Source organism: Gouania willdenowi, chromosome 19, assembly GCF_900634775.1.
Source record: "Gouania willdenowi chromosome 19, fGouWil2.1, whole genome shotgun sequence".
In the NCBI taxonomy this organism is placed as follows: Eukaryota; Metazoa; Chordata; class Actinopteri; order Blenniiformes; family Gobiesocidae; genus Gouania; species Gouania willdenowi.
Window position 1 is genome coordinate 2,056,470 of NC_041062.1, and position 23,464 is coordinate 2,079,933.

Consider the following 23,464-nt stretch of genomic DNA (forward strand, 5'->3'; position numbering starts at 1 on the left):
AGGCTAAAGGATGGGACTGACCTTTCTGGCATCAGCTGGGCTTTGGGAACACAATGCGTGGCAGCAACTCTTTCTGGCCTTTTCCCCTTCAGCTCTGGGCTATGCTTACAAGCCAAAGACTCAAGTCCAAACATCTATCAATTCATACAAAGACTAAAAACACACAAATGCCCCCCAACCCCCGTCTTTTATATCACACAAAAACACAAACACACACACAAACTGAACGGTTCTGTCTGTACATCCGCAAAAAAGACCATTCCCGTCTGGCATCACAGTACAACTGCAGGCGTTGGAAGCAAAAAGAGAGGCAACAGATCACGGTAGATTATATCAACACAAAAGCTTAACGCAGCCCACAACACCTAGACAATTTTACTTTCAAAAATACTGACAATGGACTCCTCTAAACGTACACAAACTACAGCTGGATGTAATCAAATATAAGGCAATAGTTTAAGTTAGCCATTCCAAAACACTGCTCCATTTAAATGCTTTGCAACAAGGGTGAACACACATACCAAAAAAGCCTTTGTATGATATTTCAAAAGCCAGGGTCATGTTTGAACAAGGGTCACTTAAACACAGAATAGTCCTAATGTGTGGTGGCCATTTTCAGGAAGCGTGGCGTTGGTTCTATAGGTAAACTCTAGCAGACAGGAGACACGTTCCCAATAACATGTCAGACAAAAGGAACAGTGTTTGGCTTCTGTTAAGGTAAATAGGTAGTTGTCCCTGACGTGTGGGAGGGCTCGTCATCACCAGGAGAATATAAAATGACCTGCCCCGGCATCTGAGGCTATGATGTGCTAACATCCACACAACTGCAGCCATGGGAAAGGTATGAGCACCATCCATTAGATTCATGTTCATTAGATGATGTTCAGATGGAAAGACAGTTCGCTTGAAAAATCCACTTGTCTCATTCGGTTTCTCTCTCCTTTTTAAGATAATATTTTACGAGGGCCGCAACTTCCAGGGGCGCCACTGGGAGTGTGGCACCGACTGCATGGACACCTACAGGCACTTCAGCTGCTGCAACTCCATCCGTGTGACGGGCGGACACTGCGTGGCCTACGAGAAGCCCAACTACATGGGCTACCAGTACATCCTCAGCCCCGGGGAGTACCCCGACTACCACCATTGGATGGGTTTCAACAACTGCATCCGCTCGTGCCAGATGTTTGCCCCTGTAAGTCAATCAAACAGACAGACAGACAGGATTAGTAGCAGCCCCACCCCGTCCGACCCCCACTCACCCTTCACATCAAATGTCACTTTAAAAATGGATGCCACTCTTTGGCTTTTTGATGTCATTTAGAGATATTCATGCAGGTCATGGAATGAAAGACTTGAATGTGAGGCCCACAAGGAGACACGTCAGATTTACAAAGACTAGGATGAACCCCCCCAAGATTTGCTGCCTTCGCTCTAATTCTGTTAGTCACATTGAGCGTTTCTGGCAGTTTTAGATGGAAACAAATGTCATTCTGCCATGCTGTTTATTCTTCTTCGTCATGATTGCACTTTTCTTTTCTTTTTTACCAACTGACCAAATAGTAACACTGTTTACTTGACTCTGAATGAAGTTCTCCACTTTATGGTTGACATCCATAGTAATGTCCTGGTTTGTTTCTCTTACAGTACAGAGGATCCTACAGGATGAAGATCTACAACAGGCCCGATTTGATGGGACACACAATGGAGGTCATGGACGACTGCCCCAACGTGAGTGAGCGCTTCCGCTTCCGTAACATTTACTCCTGCAACATCATGGAGGGTTTCTGGATCTTCTACGAGCACCCCAACTACAAGGGGCGCCAGTATTTCCTGCGCCCTGGAGAGTACAGGGCCTGCGGTGACTGGGGCTGCCACAACCCCATGATGGGCTCCTTCAGGAGGATGAGGACTCACATGTAAACACCATGCATTCAGAAAATAAAATAAAATCTAAAGGATTGATTTGCAATCAATTTTGTCTTGTGATGCCTTCTTTGTATGAATTCCTACAACACAAACACCTGCATTTAAACATTCATTATTACTTCTCTTTGCTGCTCTTTCTATCAACTCATTCATGCCCAAAAAGTCTGATTTTGCAACTGTTATTGTTGCCCTCTGAGAAAATTGCACTCCTACATGTTTTCCATAGACAGGCCGAGCTTTGACAGAGACAAAGCTGCTGCTGAAGCACACCAGGCCCATGGTGGTCTATAGAAGAGACTCTGCTGACACGGCAAAGCTTTGTGCCACATTTGCAAAGCCGTGATCCCAGTACGGTCTATAAAGAGGTGTGGTGGAGCCCAGTATCTGGCCTGGTCAGAACTTCACACTGTCACAATGGGCAAGGTAAGCAGATCTTTGAACTTGAGGGACTTTATTGGAAAATCTTTAATGTCATTTCTAGAAATACGTGAAAAAGGGATAAAGAATGCTGAAATGGCGCATGCATTTTTTTCATTTCCCCTCAAGAAAATATTACACACACAATATATGTATATAATATATATCCTCTTTGTTTAAAACTATTTTTTTTAAATCTTTTGTAGTACAAGTTTTGACATCCCTGATTCATACAGGTCTCAATCATTATTTTTAGCAACGTAGTTCTCTTTTTCAATTGTTGAAAATCAAGAAAATTGTGCATGAAACTTTGAGGCGTGCATTGTTTGGATTAGATTAGATTCGATAAACTTTATTAATCCCTTGGGAAGGCGCCGTCAGGGAAATTCCACTTCCAGCAGCATTACAGGAAGCAAAGAAAAGCAGCAAACAGGGTTGAAATAATATATAAATACAGAATATAGAGAATATACCACAAGAAACCAGAATATACGGAAATTAAACAAACAAGGTTGGTGCTACAGATGAAAACTACTGCTCCTTGTTTATGTCTTTAACAAAGAGTTCCTGGTTCTGCTGAAATAAAATACAGTTTATACCTTCATGAAAGAGTGAATCTAAAAATTGCTGATCATCTTGTTTTGTGCAGATTATCTTCTATGAAGACAGGAGCTTCCAGGGTCGTCACTACGAGTGCAGCACTGACTGCCCTGAGATGCAAAACCACTTCAGTCGCTGCAACTCCATCAGAGTTGATAGTGGCTGTTGGGTGGCCTATGAGAAGCCAAACTACACTGGTTACCAGTACATGTTGCATAAGGGAGAGTACCCCGACTACCAGCGCTGGGCCGGCTTCAACGACTGCATTCGCTCCTGCCGGATGGTTCCTCCTGTGAGTCCAGTTAGCCACGATGCTAACGAATAAAACAGAACAACAGAGACAGGGTTGGGGTCAATTACATTTTTAAATTACAATTACATCTTCAATTATCCATGTTCAATTACAATTATGGCGACCCGCATTTTTTCCCAATTACAATTAAAATTACTTAAGTTCAAGTTACGGTTACTGTGTCTAAAATAAATATCATCATAAACTTTAACCTCCCTCTTGTGTTAGCTTTCTGTTAGCGATAATGGGTCACTTTTGACCCATGTCTTAAATCAGCTGTAAAATGCACAAATTTGTGTAATTTGTTCTGTTTTATCTCTTGGTTATCTTGTTAGGCTCCTTTATTCATGAAAATATTTAGAATAATGGGCGATCAGAGCATAAATACAGGAAAGAACAAAGAGTTTTTATATTCATTTTGTGTGTTTTTCTGTCATTTTGTGTATGTTTGTTGTTGTCTTGCTTGTTGTGAGGCATTTCGTGTATTTCTGTAGTCCTGTTTGTGTATTTCCTGTAAAATGGAGTCATATTGTGTATTTGTGTGTGTGTCATTTTGCTTTTTTTTGCTTTTTTATTGCGTAATCTTTGTGTATTTCTATTGTCATTTTGCTAGTTTGTTAGTACTGTGGGTTTGCTGAGTCATTATCGTGTTTTTCTTGTTTTTTTGTGTACTTTTGTTGTCATTTTCTATATTTTTGGAGTAATTTTGTGTATTTTGAGTATTTTTTGTGTTTTTCTCTTGCCTTTTACTGTAAGTTCCTGCAATGTTGTAATTCTTTGTATTTTCTAATCTATTTTCGCTCTTGTTTTGTGTATTGTTCTGTCATTTTGTACGTTTACTTTGGGGGCCGCATGTGGCAACCGGGGCCCCCAGTTACCTATGTCTGCTATACTATGTTTGAAAAGTTGACCAAACATTTCCCGACACACCTAATATGAACCCCTCTCTACATCCTTAGTACAATGGAAAATACCGGATGAAGATCTTCGAGCGGTCTGATTTCACAGGCCAGAATCTAGAGCTGAACGACGACTGCCCCGACCTCAACGAGCGTTTCCACACCCGCGACATCTCCTCTGCCAATGTCATGGAGGGCTACTGGATGCTGCACGAACACCCAAATTACAGGGGGCGTCAGTACTTCTTGCGCCCCGGGGAGTACAGGAGGCACAGCGAGTGGGGAAGTACCACCCCAACCATTGGTTCTCTGAGGCGTGTCAAGGAGCTCAACTGATTTCAGCCTCTATACTGACCCCACCCCCATCCTAATAAACCCACCCTGTAAGGATTTGTTGTAAAATGTTGTCTATTTGTGAAAATAAACACTGGAGGCTTTGTTGAGTAAAGTTCCTCCCTAATGCAGGGCTAATTTAAGACTATCTTCCACAGTAAAGATGATTAGCCTGGCTGGTCCCCAACCTTCTGTCCTACTGGAATCATAATAAATGAAAACTTGATGAAAGTCTACTAGAGCCTTTGTTAATTTTCAATTGACTACTACAGCTGTCACTATCAAAAAGATCAGAATCTGAGCGATATTTCCCTCTTTCGTACAGTGATTGAACTTTAGTTTAATCAAGCTACAGAGTTAGACACAACAGCGTAAACGCAGAGGTTCTAAAAGGAGTAAGAATTTCCACTTTTTCTATTTTTTTTATTACGATATTGCCATTCTGCCTACGAAAAAAAATATCAAGGAAACAGAAGATTGTTCTTTGAAGTTCACCAAAAAAGGGGTATCTGAAGAAGGGCATGTTGGAGTCTTTATGAGATCACATGGTGCAGAGTGAGGGCTTTGGGTCCATGTTAGATCCACATCACAGGGTCAAGGCTGACTCAAAGCGCTGGAGTCAAAGTGTCCTGATACACGCCCCGAGCGTCAAGCTCTCCCAGAACAAAAAAAACCCCGTCCATATCCCTGCTCATACATTTTTCATCAATCCAAGATACAGTACCCTTTCAGAAACAAATATCAATTATTGAAATTGTTAATTAGACACTGCGTAATTGGCAAAGATACACATGAATAAATAACTTGGACCATTAATAATTGATTTTTAAAACATTTTGAAGCTTAGTAGGGAGTGTATTTTAGAGTCTCTTAAGATTAAGCACGAGAAATATGAGTTTTGGCCTTGAGTAATGTCCAATTACAGAACAGTCAGCCTTACTGTACACAGTCAGTGATTTGCCCTGATCGCTTTTGTTTTACGTGTGGATAACAATGCCTAGAGGTAAACATAACATCAACAGGAGATGGAGGCGGAGTACGGTTAGTATCATATATTTATGTTCCATAAAAGCTGAAAAAAACTGTAAATGTGAAGCAAGCAAAAATATCTCGTGAAAATTGAGAAATTTGGGACATTTTAATGACAAATATTTGAAATCACGACATGTTTCTGAGGAAAATAATTCATAGCAGAGGTCAGCAACTTTAATCACAGTGTGTTTGTTTGATCAGAGGGTCACATGATCAACATTCATGACTCAGCATTTAAAATAATAATCGATCTGATCATTAATACATGAAAGAACAGTGAGTTTTTATAGTAATTGTGTGTGTTTTTCAGTCATTCTGTGTATGTTTGTTGTTGTCTTGCTCATTGTGAGGCATTTTGTGTATTTCTGTAGTCCTTTTTGTGTATTTTTTCTGTAAAATATATGTTTTTTGGAGTAATTTTTGTCGTTTTGCTTGTTTGTTAGTACTGTGGGTTTTGCGGAGTCAATTTTTGTGTTTTACTTGTCTTTTTGTGTACCTTTGTTGTCATTTTCTATAATTTTGTATATTTTTCTGAGAAATGTTGTGTTTTTAGTGTGTTATCTGTGTTTTTTTCTCTTGTCTTTTACTGTATTTTCCTGCAATGTTGTAATTATTTGTATTTTTTAATATATTGTGTATTTTTCTGTCATTTTGTACATTTACTTTGGCCGCATTTGGCCCCTGGGCCGCCAGTTGCCTATGTCTGGTTTATAGTGTATAATGCAGCAATTTACGGATCACATGATTTTTTATTCAACATCACCAATGGCTCCTGAACAGGAATTTTCTGCCACACATTCTTATTTTGTGTGCTTTAATCTGGTGTTGAGTAGGTGTACACTTACACCTGAATGAAGAGAGAAACTGCAGCAAACAACAAGACGACATAAAATATGATCCCGTGCATCAAAGAGGTAAAGCTCAGTGTCCCTGGCTCCTTTTTCTACCTTTAGTCATTTAGATGATATTTTCAATCGCTGCACACATAAAAAGGACAAACGAGTGAGATCCCACATTTGTCTCCCTCTTCATCTCTGAACCCTTTGGACTTATGATGGGAAGCTTATTGAAGGGTAAGTAGTGCGTTTTGGAGAATGAATTCTTTAGATGATAGAAAAGAGAAATAGAGAAACAGAGAAAACCCAGAACACAAGCCTGTGATTCCATTATTAGTCTCAGTTCTGCTTTTCTCGCTTTTCATTTGTGATGGCTGGATAATTAAACCTCTATAGTATTGTCTTCCATCTTCTTTGCCCCACTTCCAGCAATACGAATTCCCCTATGGGCAACTTTAAAAAGAGCCTTTTTAGACATCTGTTTTTCAGATCAGCATGACGTTTTTTCTTTCTTTTTACCTCCCTCTCCGTTAATTTGTGTTCTTTGTGAAAGTAGAAAGACTGGAGCCAGGACAGAGATATATGAAGAAACAGTGCAGCATTTTACGCTTAAAACATTTCAAAGAAACTAAGAAAAATATCCAAATATTCTTTTTCAACTATACTTTAATGACACAACGCTGCCATTAAATAACCCAAACCTTAAGTAAGCGTTGTGAGACATCAGAAAGGAGCTCTGAGGCTGGGATGTTAATTTAAAAGCAGTCACATTCTTCCCCTCCAGCTGGAAGGAGGCAGCTTGTCAATTACCGTTCCCGCTCTGACAGAGGCTTTGGGCGCCACGAGCTACCAGCACGAGCACAACAAAAGCGTGGAAAAAGGAGAACATGTAACAATCATCAAATAAACATATTCCAAATACTAAATAAAGACTAATGCACACCTCATTGGGGTGTAACGCTTTGTTTTCTAATCAGTGTGCTTCTTTATAACACAAGTTTAATCACATTCAAATACAGTACTTGAGTTAAAGAATATTTAACAACACTATATTGCTACATTCTAAATGTATACATTTATAAACAATCAGAATTAAACTGAAAACCAAAGGAATCGGACCCACTGCATCATTTCCTATGATGACCTAATACAGAGATAGGCAACTTTTATCACAGCGGGGCCCCAAAAAATGTGTTTGTTTGATCAGAGGGTCACATGATCAACATTCATGTCAGCATTAGAATAATGAGCGATCTGAGCATTAATACAGTTTTTTTTAGTAATTTTGTGTTTTTCTGTCATTCTGTGTATGTTTGTTGTTGTTTTGCTTGTTGTGAGGCTTTTTTGTTTATTTCTGTAGTTCTTTTGTGCATTTTTCCCGTAAAATATATGTTTTTTGGAGTCATATTGTGTATTTGTGCTGTCATTTTGCATTTTTTGTAGTAATTTTTGTGTATTTCTGTTGTCGTTTTGCGTGTTTGCTATAGTACTGTGGGTTTGCAGAGTAATTTTTCATGTTTGTCTTGTCTTTTTGTGCACTTTTGTTGTCATTTGCTGTAATTTTGTATATTACAATTGTAGTTTTGTTCATTTTTGTAGTAGTTTTGTGTGTTTTTGGAGTATTTCTGTGTTTTTCTTTTGTCTTTTATTGTATCGTCCTACACTGTTGTATATGTGTATTCTTCTGTCATTTTGTATGTTTACTTTGGGGGCCGCATAAAATTAGACCAAGGGCCGCATGTGGCCCCCGGGCCGCCAGTTGCCTAATACTGACCTAAAGCCTAAAAAAAAAGCCTAAAAAAAAAAAAAGCTCACATGGATATTTTCTATACTTGCTTATCCATATTGGAGTCGTAGGACATACACGCACTGATCCACCTGTACTCACTCACTCCATTTTCATTACAATAAAACCACCAACTCAAAGTAAACAAATACTTTATTGAGAATTATTTGTTTTTTTAAATTGTAAATGAAAGTCTATTTCATGAATTGAACAGAAGTGTATCACATTTTTCCATGTTTTTTTTAAAAAACAAACATGTATTTTATCATGTATTTTATATTTGCACCATTTCCAATATTGTTGCATAAAAACATGAATTATTTTGGTTATTTATGAACTTAGTTTGTCATGTGACAGTCACATATTGCCTGACACATGATTTTATTGAGCAAACTAAACTCATTTTGTACCTTTTTATTACAATACTGTACACGTGAGAGGTATAAATAAACATTTAAGTCTTCGTTTTGATGAAAATACTAAATAAATCCTATGAGATTGATTTCAGTGTTTTTCTGATCAACTTTTTATGAGGAGAGTACTACAAAATATAATGCTTTTAAAATAAATAAGAAGCTGACAGCTTTGATTGTTGTATATATCTATCTATCTATTATTATTATTATTATTATTATTTTTTTTTCAACTGTAATGTGTGCACGTGTATTTTAACCTTATTTAATTAACAGTCTTTTACTTAATTATGTACATTTTCCTTTTTTTTCTTTATTTGTTTATTGTTTATTCTTTTTATTTTGCAATATTCTTGAGCTTCTGTAATGCAAGTAATTCCCCCTGGGATAAATAAAGTATTTATGATTGTAATTCTAGTGACAACTATCACTAGCCAGAAGTTCAACTGTGATGCACTGCATTAATGAATCCCCTTCAAAATAAAAGTACAAATAATTTTTTTCTCTTTTTCTGACCAAGAAAAAACCCACAAGTCCAGGTAAAAACAACCCACTTTAAGGTCATGTGATGAACCTCAGCTTTAGTTGATCATCCTTATTAAAATCTCCAGATGGTGAGTAATAATGAGCCTGTTGTGATGCACATACAGTAAATAACATGTGACTCTAGCTGCTGTCCCTACATGTGTCCAGCTACAGGCTGCCCAGTGGGCAGGATTTCATGGACATACTTCATGGTGCCGCCCTCTGAAAAGTCTGCAGCTGTGTGTCCGTCGCCTCTTAGGATCCACTTAGTGGTGAGGAGTCCGTCCAGGCCCACGGGGCCCCGAGCGTGGATCCGTGCTGTGCTAATGCCAACCTCAGCTCCTTCACACAGAGGCCAACAGACAGGAGGAGATCATGTGAATAAAAGTCAATTAAAAATGTACTCCATATTTGTTTTTTTTTTACTTCCACCACATCAGATCTTTTCAACTACTTCAGACCTATCCATGGATATAAAGATTATTATAATTTTCCAACCTTTTTTATGCTTCTATGGACTTTCTATCACGAGAACCTAATTTTTTCAGCAGGAAAAACATTAAATATGGGGTATTTCCAAAAATGAATGAGGTCCAAAGTGAAATATTTTTGATGAAAATATTACATTCATTCATTTATAGCAGAATTGATTAGAATGCATTATTATTTTTGGCACAGGGATAGTTTTAAAGAAAAAAATACACTTGTAAACCTTGAATATTTTGCAAGAAAAATCCAGACTTTCACTGAAATGTCCCTAAAACTTTATACAATAGTCTCTGGTTGGTAGAGGATCAGTACACCTAAAACATATTTTCCCTTTATTTTGAAGGTAGAGGCTTTGATCTGTTAGGTATTAATTAATAAAAAGCATTATGATATGTCATGATTACAGTTTATGAATAACATGTGGTTACAATAAGAGTCAATGGGGCAAATTTAGTCATTATGATGCATGATACAGTATATCTCCTTTTCTATACAATTCCAAAACACAGGACTTTGGAATTAAGCAAATAAGAATAAAAAAATACAATAGTGTCAAAATGTTTTGCAACTAGCCTCAAACATGACCGGAATATTGAGAGGTGAACAAATAAAAACACCCAAAATGTCACTTTTGGTCACAAAGATGCTCCAAGGGTCAAAGGGGTGGATGTGTGTGTGTGTGTGTGTGTGTGTGTGTGTGTGTGCGTGCGTGTGTGTGTGTGTGTGTGTGTGTGCGTGTGTGTGTGTGTGTGTGTGTGTGTGTGTGTGTGTGTGTGTGTGTGTGTGTGTGTGTGTGTGTGAAATGTACTGCGTACCCAATCCAAACCGATAACCATCAGCAAAGCGTGAGCTGGCGTTCCAGAAAACACAGGCGCTGTCCAGCTGCTGCAGGAACTGCTCAGCTGTTTCCTCTGAAAGAGAAAATAACGGGCGACTAAAACATCTGGATCTGAATTTATCCAACTTTTTTTTTTTTTTTAAAGGGATTTAACAATTAAAATCATAGGTTGATACTTCTTTGTTCACCATTTAACAAAAACCAAACATACAGTACTTGAAATTAAAAAAAAAATATTGAAATGTGAAATGTAATTTAGTTTGTAGCCACTAGATGGCAGCAGTGTAACTTTAACCACCAGGGAAGTTACATTTATCAAATTTATTTCGATCATGTGCAAGTAGCACAATAAAATACACATAAAAACAAACAAACAACAAATTAACAATATTAATAAGATCCAACATGTCCAACAACATTTTTTTTATATATATATATATCCAGGAAGTAGATGGTTTATTGCTTTGTACATGATTTTGTGCTGTTTGAAAATGAACCTGGTCAGTGAATTTAAATGTTTTTGATTTGAAGAATAGTGAATTTGTGTGTTCTCTATAACCAGTGTTATGAATTATTCTTAAGGCTCTTTTCTGCAGTATGGATAGTAATTTTATTGTACATTTGTAAGTATTGCCCCAAACCTCTGCACAGTAGTGTAAATATGGTATATATTTTACCTACGTTGTAAAAATGTAGCTTAATATTCATATTTAGGGCCTGAGCACAACAACGGTACGTAGGACCCAGCTACTGTAATGCGCCTCTTTAATATTATTGTTATTATTATGAAACGTGAGTGCATTTTGAGGGCCTAAACACGTTCAAAAATTTAAACGCATATTAGGACTGGTGAAAAATGTGATATTTTGGGGGAATTGGACATGTGAATGGTAAAACGACTCAATGGCGCCCCCTTGAAAATTGTATTTGCTCTAAGCTGGCACTGACGACATCATCACTGTGGTACTTCTGCAAAATTCTGACATCGCTTTCTACAGTGATGACATCATCATCACAGACAGACATAGATTCCTTGCTTTTATAGAGAGATAGGTCTTGCATCCAATACTGCACTGTTAAAGTACTTCACACATTCATATTTTTGTTTTTAACATACATGTTTATTTTGTTGTGTTATAAAACAAACTTGACAATAAAGTTGAATCTTTATAGATATAAATATTCCTCTTAGCAGCCGGTTCATTTGGATGATGTGCTACACTTTTGGTAGTCAATAAGAGTTTGTAGAGCTAAGTAGATGCTAATTAATTATAGCAGCTTTCATTTGTATGCCAAAAAAAATGAATTATGGTTTAACCCAACCGTCATTCATAGTCATAGCCCCACCTACTGGTAAAAGGAAATCATAGGCATTATATTAGCACAGAACATTGCAGGAATATTTGTGATATAATCCTTGAAAATGTTCAGCGACGTCTCAACACTGTAACATTTCTGCCACGCCTCCACATGCAACACACCTCAACGTGCGCCACGTCCCAGCATGCGTGTGGTTGCGAGGGTCCGTTGCAGATTTAATTATCATTGAAACTTACCATTTTCTGTGATGATAACATCCGTGTGAGAGCTGCCATATTTGTGTATGTGGTCCACAGCTTCCAGCATGTTGCCCACCACCTCCATGCAGCACTCCAGGTCCCCGTACTCGGTCCGCAGGGACTTTGCCTCTGAGGGACTGAACTTCAGGTATGAAGCGAAACGAGGGCCCGCGTGAATCTTCACCTGTTGACACCGAACACAAAACGTGTCATTAACGTAGTAGAAATACTTTGAAAGGAACGCGACGTGCCATTTAGGAAGAAATACATAGATTTGATTATTATTACACGTTCAGTGCGCAGCATGTCAGTGATCTGGTCGAACAAAGGAGTCTTCAGGACGTCCTGGTGAATCAGGAGAGTCTCCATAGCATTGCAGGCCGCTGGGTAGTCACACTTAGAGTCTCTTACTGGTAGAAGAAAACAACATATACATAATGACGGACGCGATGGCCACATACTGAGTATTTTCATTCACAGTTAGCATGTTGCTATCTTGTTTCACATACCGTATGTTTGATTAATTAGAATCCTGAACTCCAGCTATTGCAATGGTATTTTGCTATTGGCTGACATTAGATCAGTGACGTCTTTTTGGATCAGTGATGTCACTAACCGTCAGTTGTCACTTTCTGTAATTTTGTGTATTACAGTTGTTTTTTGTCAATTTTTGTGGTAGTTTTCTGTGTTTTTCTCTTGACTTTTACTGTATTTTCCTGCAACGTTGTAATTATTTGTATTTTTTTATGTATTCTTGCTCTTATTTTTTGTATTTTTCTGTTGTTTTATACATTTACATTAGGAGCTGCATAAAATTAAACCGAGGGCCACACGTGGCCCCTGTTGCTTATGTCTGGGTTAGGGTAATGAAGGGTTAGGGTAACAAACAACAAATGACACTTGACTTGTAAAGTGTTACCAAATGTTTAGTAGCAGAATAAAGACTCATCAATACTGGTGCGAAGGTGGAACTAAACGTACTGATTTTCATGACTTTGTCGACACTGGCTTCAACATCCACATAAACGTGGCAGATGCCCTCGCTGTGACCCATCACCGGGATGCCCCGGGCAGCCCGCTGAATGTCTCGCACCAGCTGAGACGACCCTCGAGGTATGATCAGGTCAATCACGGTGTCCAGTCGGCACAGATCCTTCACCTCCTCTCGGGTGCTCACCTGAAAAGAGGAAAAGCTTCAAGATGACTGTGAAATGTGATGGTGATAAATGATGATGCAGTGGATGGATGGATACCAGCTGTACCGCCTCTTGGAGTCCGTGCACAGACAGGACCTCCTGGGTGAGTTGGTGAAGGACTCGATTGGTGTTGTTCGCCTCCTTACCTCCCTTCAGTAGAAGGGCGTTGCCACTGGCTACAGCTAACGCCGACACCTATAGCACATACCAGTGTTATATACACAGTGCGGACAGTAATCCATTACTCATGTTACTGTAACTGAGTTGCTTTTATGGGTAATTTCTAAATCAGTAATTTTACCTTGTACTTAAGTACGTTTTAAAAGAAGTGAAGTAATTTGTTATATTTTTACACCCAACCATTACTGAGTAGATGTTATTTATTGTTTTGAAATGACCAACGGACATTGTGAAACTACAAAAAATGAAATGACCCGACAACAATGAAATGCATCACATCATAGCCGACCAATCAGATTAAACACAATGCAAAGCGCCAAAACAGCATTGAATGGAGGTTATTTTCTCAGTTTTAAGTTTCTACATAAGATGTTTACTGTACGCAAGAGAACCGTACCAAGATTTATTACCAAATATAAACGTGGAGGGTGAAAATAACGAGTAACTTTTACTTTGAGTACTATTTAATTGAGCTACTTTTTACTTGTACTTGAGTATTTTATGTATGACTTACTTGTACTTGTACTTATTCTAATCAACTAACAGTACTTGATAGATCAGTACTCTTGTGACTGAAAGAGTTTCAACGTTAACGTGTGTGTTCTCTGAGTTTGGAGGAGACACCTGTGGCAGGCAGTCAGGTCGGGCTTCAAAGATCACCAGAAGAACTCCAATGGGAACCGTGATCTGCTCCAGCTCCAGGTTGGGGGCCAACCTGGTTCTACGCAGCACCCGACCAACGCTGTCCTGAGCTGCAGATGCAATCTGTCGTAGGCCCACGGCCAGGCTGGAGAGTTTGGATGGTGACAGACTCAGACGCTTCAATGTAGCCTGAGATAACAGGCCTGTAGAGAGGAAGAGAGGAAGATCTATACTGGAGGAGATGTAGCATCAGGAAATCTGGACGGAGGTGTGGTCGCCCTCTAGTGAAGAAATTTAGCATTACAGGTTGTTGAAATTTTTTATTAAAATGTTATAATAAGGAGCCGACTCCTGTTTTATCAAAGGGTGGCTAGATAGATAGATAGATAGATAGATAGATAGATAGATGGACAGACAGACAGACAGACAGACAGACAGACAGACAGACAGACAGACAGACAGATAGATAGATAGATAGATAGATAGATAGATAGATAGATAGATAGATAGATAGATAGATAGATAGACAGAAAGATATAGATAGATAGATAGATAGATAGATAGATAGATAGATAGATAGATAGATAGATAGATAGATAGACCGGTCTTGGTCTATCTAGGCCAGGTGAGACAATATAAAAGATGAATAAGCAACTTCAGACAGTTTCTATTTAATATTATTAACAAATCATATCCCTGGACATTAATGTGAGGTTCTGTTACCTGAAACGACGGCCTGATCCACGTCTATCTTGTTCGCGGCCAGAATTTCGTCCTTCCTTTCAGTCAGCACATCTGCAAGATGGCAGATGATCTCACTCCTCTGACAACAAAGACCACCAATCAGATGACAGGCTGTCCTTACATTGTCCACGTCTGATATTATACATACTGTATATGTTAAAAACTCTCAGGCTCACAGGAGACGAATGAGTGCATCCTTTATCGTAGGGGTGTCAAACTCAAACAGTTCAAGGGCCACATATGACCGAGTTTGAAATCAAGTGTGTCGGACATTTTTTTAATGTTTTTGTGAAGAAAAAAGCACAAATTCCTTGACTTTGCAACTAACTTTCTGGACATTTGCAACGTAATCTGACAGATTTCTGTTGGTTAATTTACGCAAATTTTCAATTTTTTTGTTAAATAATTGCGATTTAATATTACTGTAAATAATGTAGCACTGCAACCTCCATCATATTTGATCTACAATCTATGATTATTTACAAAAAGTCTTATTTTTGCTGTATTTTTTACTTTAAACTAAATCTTCCTGTGGGGCCGATTAGATACTCTGGCGAGCCAAACTTGGCCCACGGGCCTTGAGTTTGAACATCTGTCCTTTATCAAATGCAGGTGTTACCTGTTGTGGATGCAGCGCAGCCAGTCTTCTTCCACTATCACGTGCCATTTGTGTCTGCTGCTCCATAGATGGTCCTAAATGGAGAACAGTGTGAAGACAAGGCAACAGCTCACAGTTTGGAAGCAATGAAATCACTCACCGGCAGGTTTGGTTTCAGAGAAGAAGGTCCCGACCTTTTTCCCCTCCACAATGTCAGTGATGACGTGACCCGTTGCTTTGGGGTTGGTGCCGTTGGCAAAGACCACTGAGGTCCCCCCCTGCAGAGCCCACAGGGCGGCTTTGACCTGCAGGCACACAGGTGACACTGGTTGAATTTATGACAGAGGTGTCAAAATGTGCCACATACCACAAGAAACAAGCATATGACAAAAAAAAGGTAGAAAAATTATTGTGCTCTGGTTTGCACTTCCACATATAAATCATATATAAATGATAAAGAGTATATCCGTTAGTTTTTTCTATCATTTTTACTTTGTCGAGCGGGACGAATTTGATGCTCTAAAGGGCCGGATTTGGCCCCCGGGCCTTAAGTTTGACACATGTGATTTAGGGCAACAAAAAAAAAAAATCTGAATAATGTATTTAAACATAATCCTATAATCTAATTTGAATAAGAGACTTATGCAACTGAAGCAACATAAACACAGATTTCGATGTAAATAGTACGTACTTGAGGTGTGGACATACCTTGGCCTCCATACCTCCAATTCCGACTCTAGACTTTGTTCCGTAGGTGATGGACTGCTGGTCTCCGGGGTAGAAGGTGTCAATGAGTTTGGAGTCATCAGTTCCTGGAGGGCTGTTGTAGAGTCCTTACAACAATAAAAACTCTTATTTACTCACAAAAATATGAAAATAAAGACGTGACAAGAGCTCTACCTGCTGGTTGGTTTAGGTAATGCAGGGGAAAAAAACACTACTTTGGTTCAAAGCTGCTCCACTGTAAGAAGATTTGTTTGTGTGCTTTTATTTCAGTACAATAAAAATAAATAAATAAACTTGTATTCCTTTCTTTATATGTAACCAGGGGTTGAATGTTTTCTGGCAATGCTTCAGAGACTCTTCTTTGGTTTTCTCCATTTTTTTCAGAAGATCATTTAATCCAATCTTGTGATTTTTAATCCCACCCCCTGCTGTCATAGATTTTTTTTGGGCCACATCAGTTTAAAAAAAAATTTTCTTTAAACAAAACAGGTTTACATCGGCATCTTTAACTTGTCCTGTTTTTGTAAAGCAACCAAAAGCAGCACAACTTGTCATTTTGACTGAAAAAGCTGCAAAATGATCTAAAAATCAGGCTGAACGCTTCACTCCAATAGAAATCAATGTGATATTGGGTCTTGTGACATCATCATTCACGTGACCAAACAAAACTGTGAAGTAGTCCCACTATTTTAAATGCCAATAAATGAATATGGTGCATAATAAGGCATTTTGTTATGCATCGAGTACATTTCAAAGATTTTTTGCCAAACGTAATAAATAGAGGAGGATCCATTTAACTGATTTTTGTGTGATTTCTCTATCATTCAAGTTCAGTGTGGACATTTAATAATAGTTTTCTTAGCAATGTAGATTTTTGCAAAGATCCAAATAAACAAAAATGATAAAAAAAAAAAAAAAAAATGAAAATTAGATAAATGTGATCATTTGAGCTGCAATTTATTAACACATGAGGTCATTAAATAGTTATATTAGTGCTGAGAAAGGATTTATTTTTTTAGATGTGCATAGTTTTTATCACTTAAAATATTGTTTACCTACATGGTTTTTACAGTAATTACACATTTTTGAGGGTAAAAAACAGTTGAAATTGTAATTATGTGATAATTGTCAGTACTCATGGACACCGGTGACAACTGTATCCGTTTGTTTGTCTCAATCCATGTGATGAGCACAGACAGATGGTGTTGTTACCTAACTGCTGACCCGGACCCTCACTCACCCTCCACATCAGAGAGAGCGACGAGCAGGTCGGCCTTCATCTCCACGGCGAGCCGAGCTGCCAGGCTGTCGTTGTCCTTAATGCTGATCACCTACACAGACAGAAAGTTGCTGAGTGAGGAGAAATAAACCATCACGGATTTTTCTTTTAGGATTAAAAACTGCTAAAAACCTCATTTTAATCCTGTCTGGGTTTAAGGAGCACAGAGAGTTTTATAGATCAGAGGTCACCAACCATTCTGAAACTGTGAGCTACTTCATAGGTTCTGAATACTACGAAGGGCTGATACTATGAAAAACACTTTTTAAAGACCAAATGTTCACGGTTTCACTTTAGTCAGAGGCTAAAATAATGAAAAAAGACTTAAAAAGGTAGGACATGTTTACGTTTCAACATGAAACACTTTATTTCTCCAAATTTATGCAATTGTTTCATTTTCACTGCATTTAATAGAAAATGATCATCTTCCTATTTTACTCGCTACAAAGAAACAACTTCTAACTAATAATAAAACATGTGACATGTTTGTACAATTTAATTTTTTTTTTACTTTAAAGTTTGCGGTTATTGTATTTTTCTTATTTATTTATTTTTTGAAAACAACGTATTCGATCACAATCCAAACATCAAATCTACAGCAGCTTTAAAATAATATCCACTGTTATCCAAGAAGTTTATTATTATTTGTGCCATATTATATAGTCATCTTAAAGATGTGAATCCTTGCTTTAATCTGAAATAAAATGGGTTAAAAGTCATGAAAAATGTGGTGAAATAGGATTTTAAAAACCACAGAAATCAGTGAAAAATTATTGCAAATTAGAGTAGCCAAAAACTGAGAGAAAAAGTGGTAAAAAGGGTTGAAAGTGTCAATACTGGCTTAAAAGTGGCAGAAATGGGGGGAAGGGGGTTGGGGTAATGCAATTTAAAAAAAGTTGGAACAATTAGTTAAAACTGGCAAATAATGGGCATTATATAGCGTGAATGTGGTTAAATTGGCAAAAAATAAGCATGAAATATGGTGAAAAGAGGTTAAAAGTGACTATTTAACTCTACTAAAGCTCTGACTTCATCTATCATATGTATTTATGTATCTGAGAAAGTAAATCAGATTTTAAATGGAGCTCATTGGTGACTAGAGCTCCTGAGGGCCCCTCACATGGTCCATGCGGGCCCTGTCCGTGGTGACCCCTGATATTGAGTGTACCATGTGTATTCAGGGTAAATACGGTCCCAGCTGCCACCCCAGGGTTCCCGTACCCACATTTACCCCCTGCAGGTCGCTGTCGGGCTCCGGTGGTGGCACCACAGCGTCGTTGGTGTTAATGATTGGCACTATGTTCATACGCAGCAGCTCCTGCAGGGTGCTGCTCAGGTTCTGCCTCTTTTGGTCATCGTGGAAGTCCAGGTTCGTCACCAGTACCTGACAGTGCAGACATGTGGTGAACAATGGAATGGAGTCAGTGCAGATGGGTGGAGTACCTGTGCGGTGCACGTGCTGTACTGGGTGAACATGGCCTCGTACAGAGCCATCAGGCCACTCTGTCCAGCTGCAGCACAGGCTCGGGCCTCCAGTAGTGGCAGTGACTGAAAAACCAACCACTGGAGCTATTAAACACATTTCCTCTAGAGAAAACATTTGAACAGTTAGGCTGTGTCTGAATATTCCCTCCGATCCTAAGAGAAAAAGTGCTGAAAATCATCAATTGAACCTACATTACAAAAAAAACCCAACTTGTGGAACTAGAAAGCTACAAGACAAATAATGTAATTTAAATGAATGAATGAATCTGAGATATTTTTACGTTTCCCTCACCATGTCTTTGAGCTGACTGTGTCCTGTGTGCAGCGCCTGTCGGACACTCTGCGACAGCAGGATCTCGTGTTTTAATCTTTGCTTCCCGAACGCCACGGCTCCACTCGTGACGATCATCATCTCTCTGCCTTGATTCTGCAGCATGGCCACCTGATCACACACACACACACACATTACAACACAATTAAGCTTTATTTAGGTCATCTATAGTCAAATATCCATCAATATCATCTTAAACTATGATAAACAACAACTTCATTACAAATAGAAACCGACGGTGAGTCTGCTAACACTTTACTTTAAAGTCTGTTTAAAGCAAATTCAATCATTTTATTCAAATTTCTGTTTTCAGGTCAGAAATCATAGCCTTGTGACGTAACGGAGCCATCATTAGCATAAACCCGACCCTGCTGCTGAAGCGCACCAAACGTTTGCGACCTCCAGAGGGCGCAATTCGACCCCGAGCCAAAAACAAGCCACATATTCGGACTCGGGGGAATAAAACACGTTTGCTAGAATGAGCACTTTTTTTGCACCGAGATTTTGTTTCAAAGAAAAACAACCCGTCCCCACCATTTGTCTCATCCAATCAAAATGCAGGACAGCACAGCATGATGGGAACTTTGACCAAAAAAATAAATAAACCATTCAAATTCTACCTTTTAAACATAAAAACAACTCCTAAACAGACTATATTTAACACACCAACTTATCAGAGCTATTTTTAACATAGGGAATAAATAGAAAAATAAAATAAAATAAAAAAAAGTATAAAATCCTGAAACACCATCAGGGAACAAGTCTGCACCAGGTTTGAAGTCCCCCTGAACCAAACATGAAACCACCTGGAGGATGATAGAAGTACTGGAAGTGAAGATGAAGATGAAGATGAAGATCAAGATCCTCCTGACAGCGAGGAAGCTCATCTTTTTATGAAAACCATCTCCTAACAGAACTTCCAAATGGTTAAAAACAATCAAACAAATCTACCTTAGAAACATTTAATACATCTTTGTCCAAAACACCTTTAGGAGCGTCCTTGAGCTAGAAGAGACCTCTACCAGAGATGGACTCCAGCCTGTGAGGATCAACCAACTCTTCAGTCTGATTGACTTGACTGAGGCTGGATACCTAGCGGTGATAACTAAGGCCTTAGTCAATCAGATGGTGAGTATACGGCCCCCCTGGATTCCGACTCTAGGAACAGCACTCAGGGTGTGGTGGTCTGGAGCTGCAGGACCTTAATCGGAGGCTCAGTTTTCTATGAGGAATAGCCTCACTCATACAACAGCACATTCTGCACTACACACGAACCAATCTGAAAACCAACCCCCTAAAAAACAACCTATGGATCTCCTTCAAATCATCACCTTCCCCCAAAACTCCGCCCTCTAACCTAAATTAACGGTTAGACTGGGGGTGCAACGGGACCAGTTTTCTTCCCTGATTCCCTGGATCAACCAGTGACCAGGCCGTGAATCCAACTGGAAGCAGGAAAAGGTAAGTCATCCCTTCATAACATTTATTAGTCCAGTTTTAAAGTCTTTACACTGGCTCCCAGTCAGCCTCAGAGGAGACTGTAAAGTTCTGCTGCTGGTTATAAATGTGTGAATGGGTTTGTTCCAGAATACATCAGTGAGATGTTAGTCAGGTATGAACCCAGCAGGTCTCTGAGATCTATGGACACAGGTCAGATAGTGGATCCCAGAGCTCACAGATCAATGGACACAGGTCAGATAGTAGAGCCCAGAGCTCACAGATCTATGAACACAGGTCAGATAGTAGAGCCCAGAGCTCACAGATCTATGGACACAGGTCAGATAGTAGAGCCCAGAGCTCACAGATCAATGGACACAGGTCAGATAGTAGAGCCCAGAGCTCACAGATCTATGAACACAGGTCAGATAGTAGAGCCCAGAGCTCACAGATCTATGGACACAGGTCAGATAGTAGAGCCCAGAGCTCACAGATCAATGGACACAGGTCAGATAGTAGAGCCCAGAGCTCACAGTAAACATGGTGATGCTGCTTTTAGTTGTTATGCTGCAAAGAAGTGGAACAGAGCTGAAGTCAGCATCACATGTGAACATTTTTAAATCAAAGTTAAAGGAACTTTTTTCTCTACTGCATATGATTGAGAGAGAGATTTATGGTCATGTTGTTGATGTAATGTGTTAATTAATGATTTTAATTGATTTTAAATTTGTCTCACACTCGACTGATGATTTTAAATGTTCTTATTGATTTTAAGCTGTTGAATGTTTTATCATGTAAAGCACATTGAGTTGCTTTGTGTATGAAATGTGCTATACAAATACATTTGTCTTGCCTTGCATAATAAGAAATCAGGTCGTGGATGTATTTTGACTAATTAAAATTATAGCAGACATAGGTGGACTTTACACTCAATATCCCAGCCTCAGGGACCCCGACTTTCCTTTTGATTTCACTACTAGCAAACAATTCTCAACCAATAACTGAAAAATATTTATTTATTCATTTTAAACTCAAAATAAATCTTTGGCTGACGAGCCTAATAGTAGAAAAATTAACTCCGGGTATAGATTCAAATTAAGACACACTCCAAAGGTCAAAATAATTCCATATATATATTTTTATAGCTCATTTTGTATTAAAATACGCATTTTATAAGTCGCTGCTTTTGCTACTACTAAAAACAGCACAAAAAGCAATGTTAAATGGATTTCTGAGTGTGTTCAAACCTTGCCCTAAACAAGTCTCACTACAGAACTCACTCACACATGCTGTCCCTTAAAGGAAAAAAAAGCCAAGAGTAGCACACATTGTGTTAATGAATGAGCCTGTGTGGTAGGTTACATCAGCAAATTTAACCAACAATTGTTTTTCGGGTCTGACTTTATTTGAATTAAAAATATCGAGATTTATATCGTATATCGCCCTTCTGGAAAAAAATATCAAGATATGAGTTTTGGTCTATATCGTTCAGCCCTACTAAACTTTTTGTATAAACCATCTTGGTCTCACCTGCTCCACAATAGAAGCCAGTCTTCCCAGTGCCAACCCACACTCATCTCCTCTGGTGACCACAGCGCTGCCCAGCTTGACTACGATCCTCTTGGCGTGACGTAGTTCCTTTCTGTGTGTGAAGGAGCTGCTGTGAGCCCTTCCTGTAGCAGCTGCACAAACGTGAAGCAGAGTTAAACCAATAAATGAAGCGGGAAATGTGAACTTTGTTTGGAGAGGCGTTTAGTGCCTCAAGTACCTCATTCACCAATCAAAGCATTTTTAAGAAAGTATATTATTGACAGAATTAAATATCATCTGATGCAGCATCACCTCTCGCCTTCAAACAAGCAGGGCCGTAGCACCACATTTTGGGCCCTGGGTATAAACCATCTTGCTGGGCCCCTACTGTAAGTTATATTATACACTTTTTTTTTTTTTTTAGCTTGTAAACTATACTAGTATTCTTGCATTCTTATATAAACTTTGTTTTTTCTTCACAATAACCCAGAGGTTCACAACCTTTTTTGGGTCGTGACCGCATTTTGATATCACAAATATCCGGAAACCCCAGAGACATTTTTTTTTCAAGAATTAGTTTTTGATCATGTTCATTAAAGTGTGTTACAACTACAGAGTTGCCAGTGCGCCACCTTTGATAACTACATTTATATTTGAGAACATTTAAATATAGGATACATTTATTTGATATTTATTGCATGTGGTGTGTTCAAAACATTTTAAAAATATAATTTTAATCTGTTTTTACCTACATGTTTTTATTTATTTATTTTTTTACCAATTACTAGACATTTTAGGTGACCTTATTTTAATTTCAGGTGACCCCACATGGGGTCCTGACCCCAAGGTTGAAAAAAACTGCAATAACCTAATGACTCCATATCCATTGCTTGTATTTTATAAATCTGTTCCACTACATTTTAGTGGTTTATTGAATATTGTGTTTGGGACATACTTTTGCAACAATATAGGGGAGACTGGTTATTGTATTTGGTGTTTGAAAATATTGAGTATATTGTTATCGTAGGAGTTATTATTATTACTTTTCTTCCACAACTCCTTTGTCCTGGAACTCCTACTAGGCTATTAATGCAGCACTAATGACACGTATATAATCTCATAGGACAACGTCAATGATGTGCAGTCGACCTTTTTTGGAGCCAAAATGTCAAGGTCAAGGTTGCGTCAGGTGTCAAAAATCAATTTTTTCCATATCTCTACGGAAATTTAATCTACAAGTTTGATGGTTACATTTATGAAAAGCTCATCTCAACTGGAGTATTTTATTAAATTGGACCGAAGCTGTACGACCTACCAGTAAAACGATTGGTAGGGGTCAAAGTTCATGACGTCACAAAAACTTTTTTTCGC

At 38.6% G+C, this 23,464-nt stretch overlaps 3 protein-coding genes across 3 annotated transcripts; 2 read left to right on the forward strand and 1 right to left on the reverse strand.

The window, feature by feature from the left end:
* The first annotated feature begins 830 nt into the window (after positions 1-830).
* Positions 831-1,920, forward strand: crygmxl2 (crystallin, gamma MX, like 2). The gene is made up of 3 exons (XM_028476278.1): positions 831-841; positions 950-1,192; positions 1,645-1,920. The coding sequence occupies exons 1-3, from the start codon at positions 833-835 to the stop codon at positions 1,918-1,920; spliced, it is 528 nt and encodes a 175-aa protein (XP_028332079.1). The 5' UTR covers positions 831-832.
* Positions 1,921-2,325: 405 nt separating this feature from the next.
* On the forward strand, positions 2,326-4,477 carry crygmx (crystallin, gamma MX). The gene is made up of 3 exons (XM_028476000.1): positions 2,326-2,349; positions 2,993-3,235; positions 4,195-4,477. Exons 1-3 carry the CDS (start codon positions 2,341-2,343, stop codon positions 4,468-4,470), a joined length of 528 nt encoding a protein of 175 aa, XP_028331801.1. The 5' UTR covers positions 2,326-2,340; the 3' UTR covers positions 4,471-4,477.
* Positions 4,478-9,213: 4,736 nt separating this feature from the next.
* aldh18a1 (aldehyde dehydrogenase 18 family, member A1) lies at positions 9,214-22,442 on the reverse strand. The gene is made up of 17 exons (XM_028476835.1): positions 22,406-22,442; positions 22,094-22,245; positions 19,088-19,237; positions 18,754-18,858; positions 18,542-18,694; positions 17,272-17,362; positions 15,972-16,138; positions 15,466-15,610; positions 15,327-15,400; positions 14,687-14,786; positions 13,946-14,166; positions 13,199-13,336; positions 12,927-13,122; positions 12,234-12,355; positions 11,943-12,129; positions 10,364-10,459; positions 9,214-9,401 (listed from the first exon to the last, which is right to left on the reverse strand). Exons 1-17 carry the CDS (start codon positions 22,440-22,442, stop codon positions 9,214-9,216), a joined length of 2,322 nt encoding a protein of 773 aa, XP_028332636.1.
* Between the last annotated feature and the right edge of the window lie 1,022 nt (positions 22,443-23,464).

Bases quoted from the DNA above. Each gene is read 5' to 3' on its own strand.
- aldh18a1 (XM_028476835.1), bottom strand. From the start codon at position 22,442: ATGTGGTGCTACGGCCCTGCTTGTTTGAAGGCGAGAG. The intron at 18,859-19,087 runs GTGAGGGAAACG...TTGGTTTTTCAG, and splicing joins ACAGTCAGCTCAAAGACATG to TCACTGCCACTACTGGAGGC. The intron at 13,337-13,945 runs GTGTCTCCTCCA...TATGTGCTATAG, and splicing joins GACCTGACTGCCTGCCACAG to GTGTCGGCGTTAGCTGTAGC.
- crygmxl2 (XM_028476278.1), top strand. The intron at 1,193-1,644 runs GTAAGTCAATCA...TTTCTCTTACAG, and splicing joins CGTGCCAGATGTTTGCCCCT to TACAGAGGATCCTACAGGAT.
- crygmx (XM_028476000.1), top strand. The intron at 3,236-4,194 runs GTGAGTCCAGTT...CTACATCCTTAG, and splicing joins CCTGCCGGATGGTTCCTCCT to TACAATGGAAAATACCGGAT.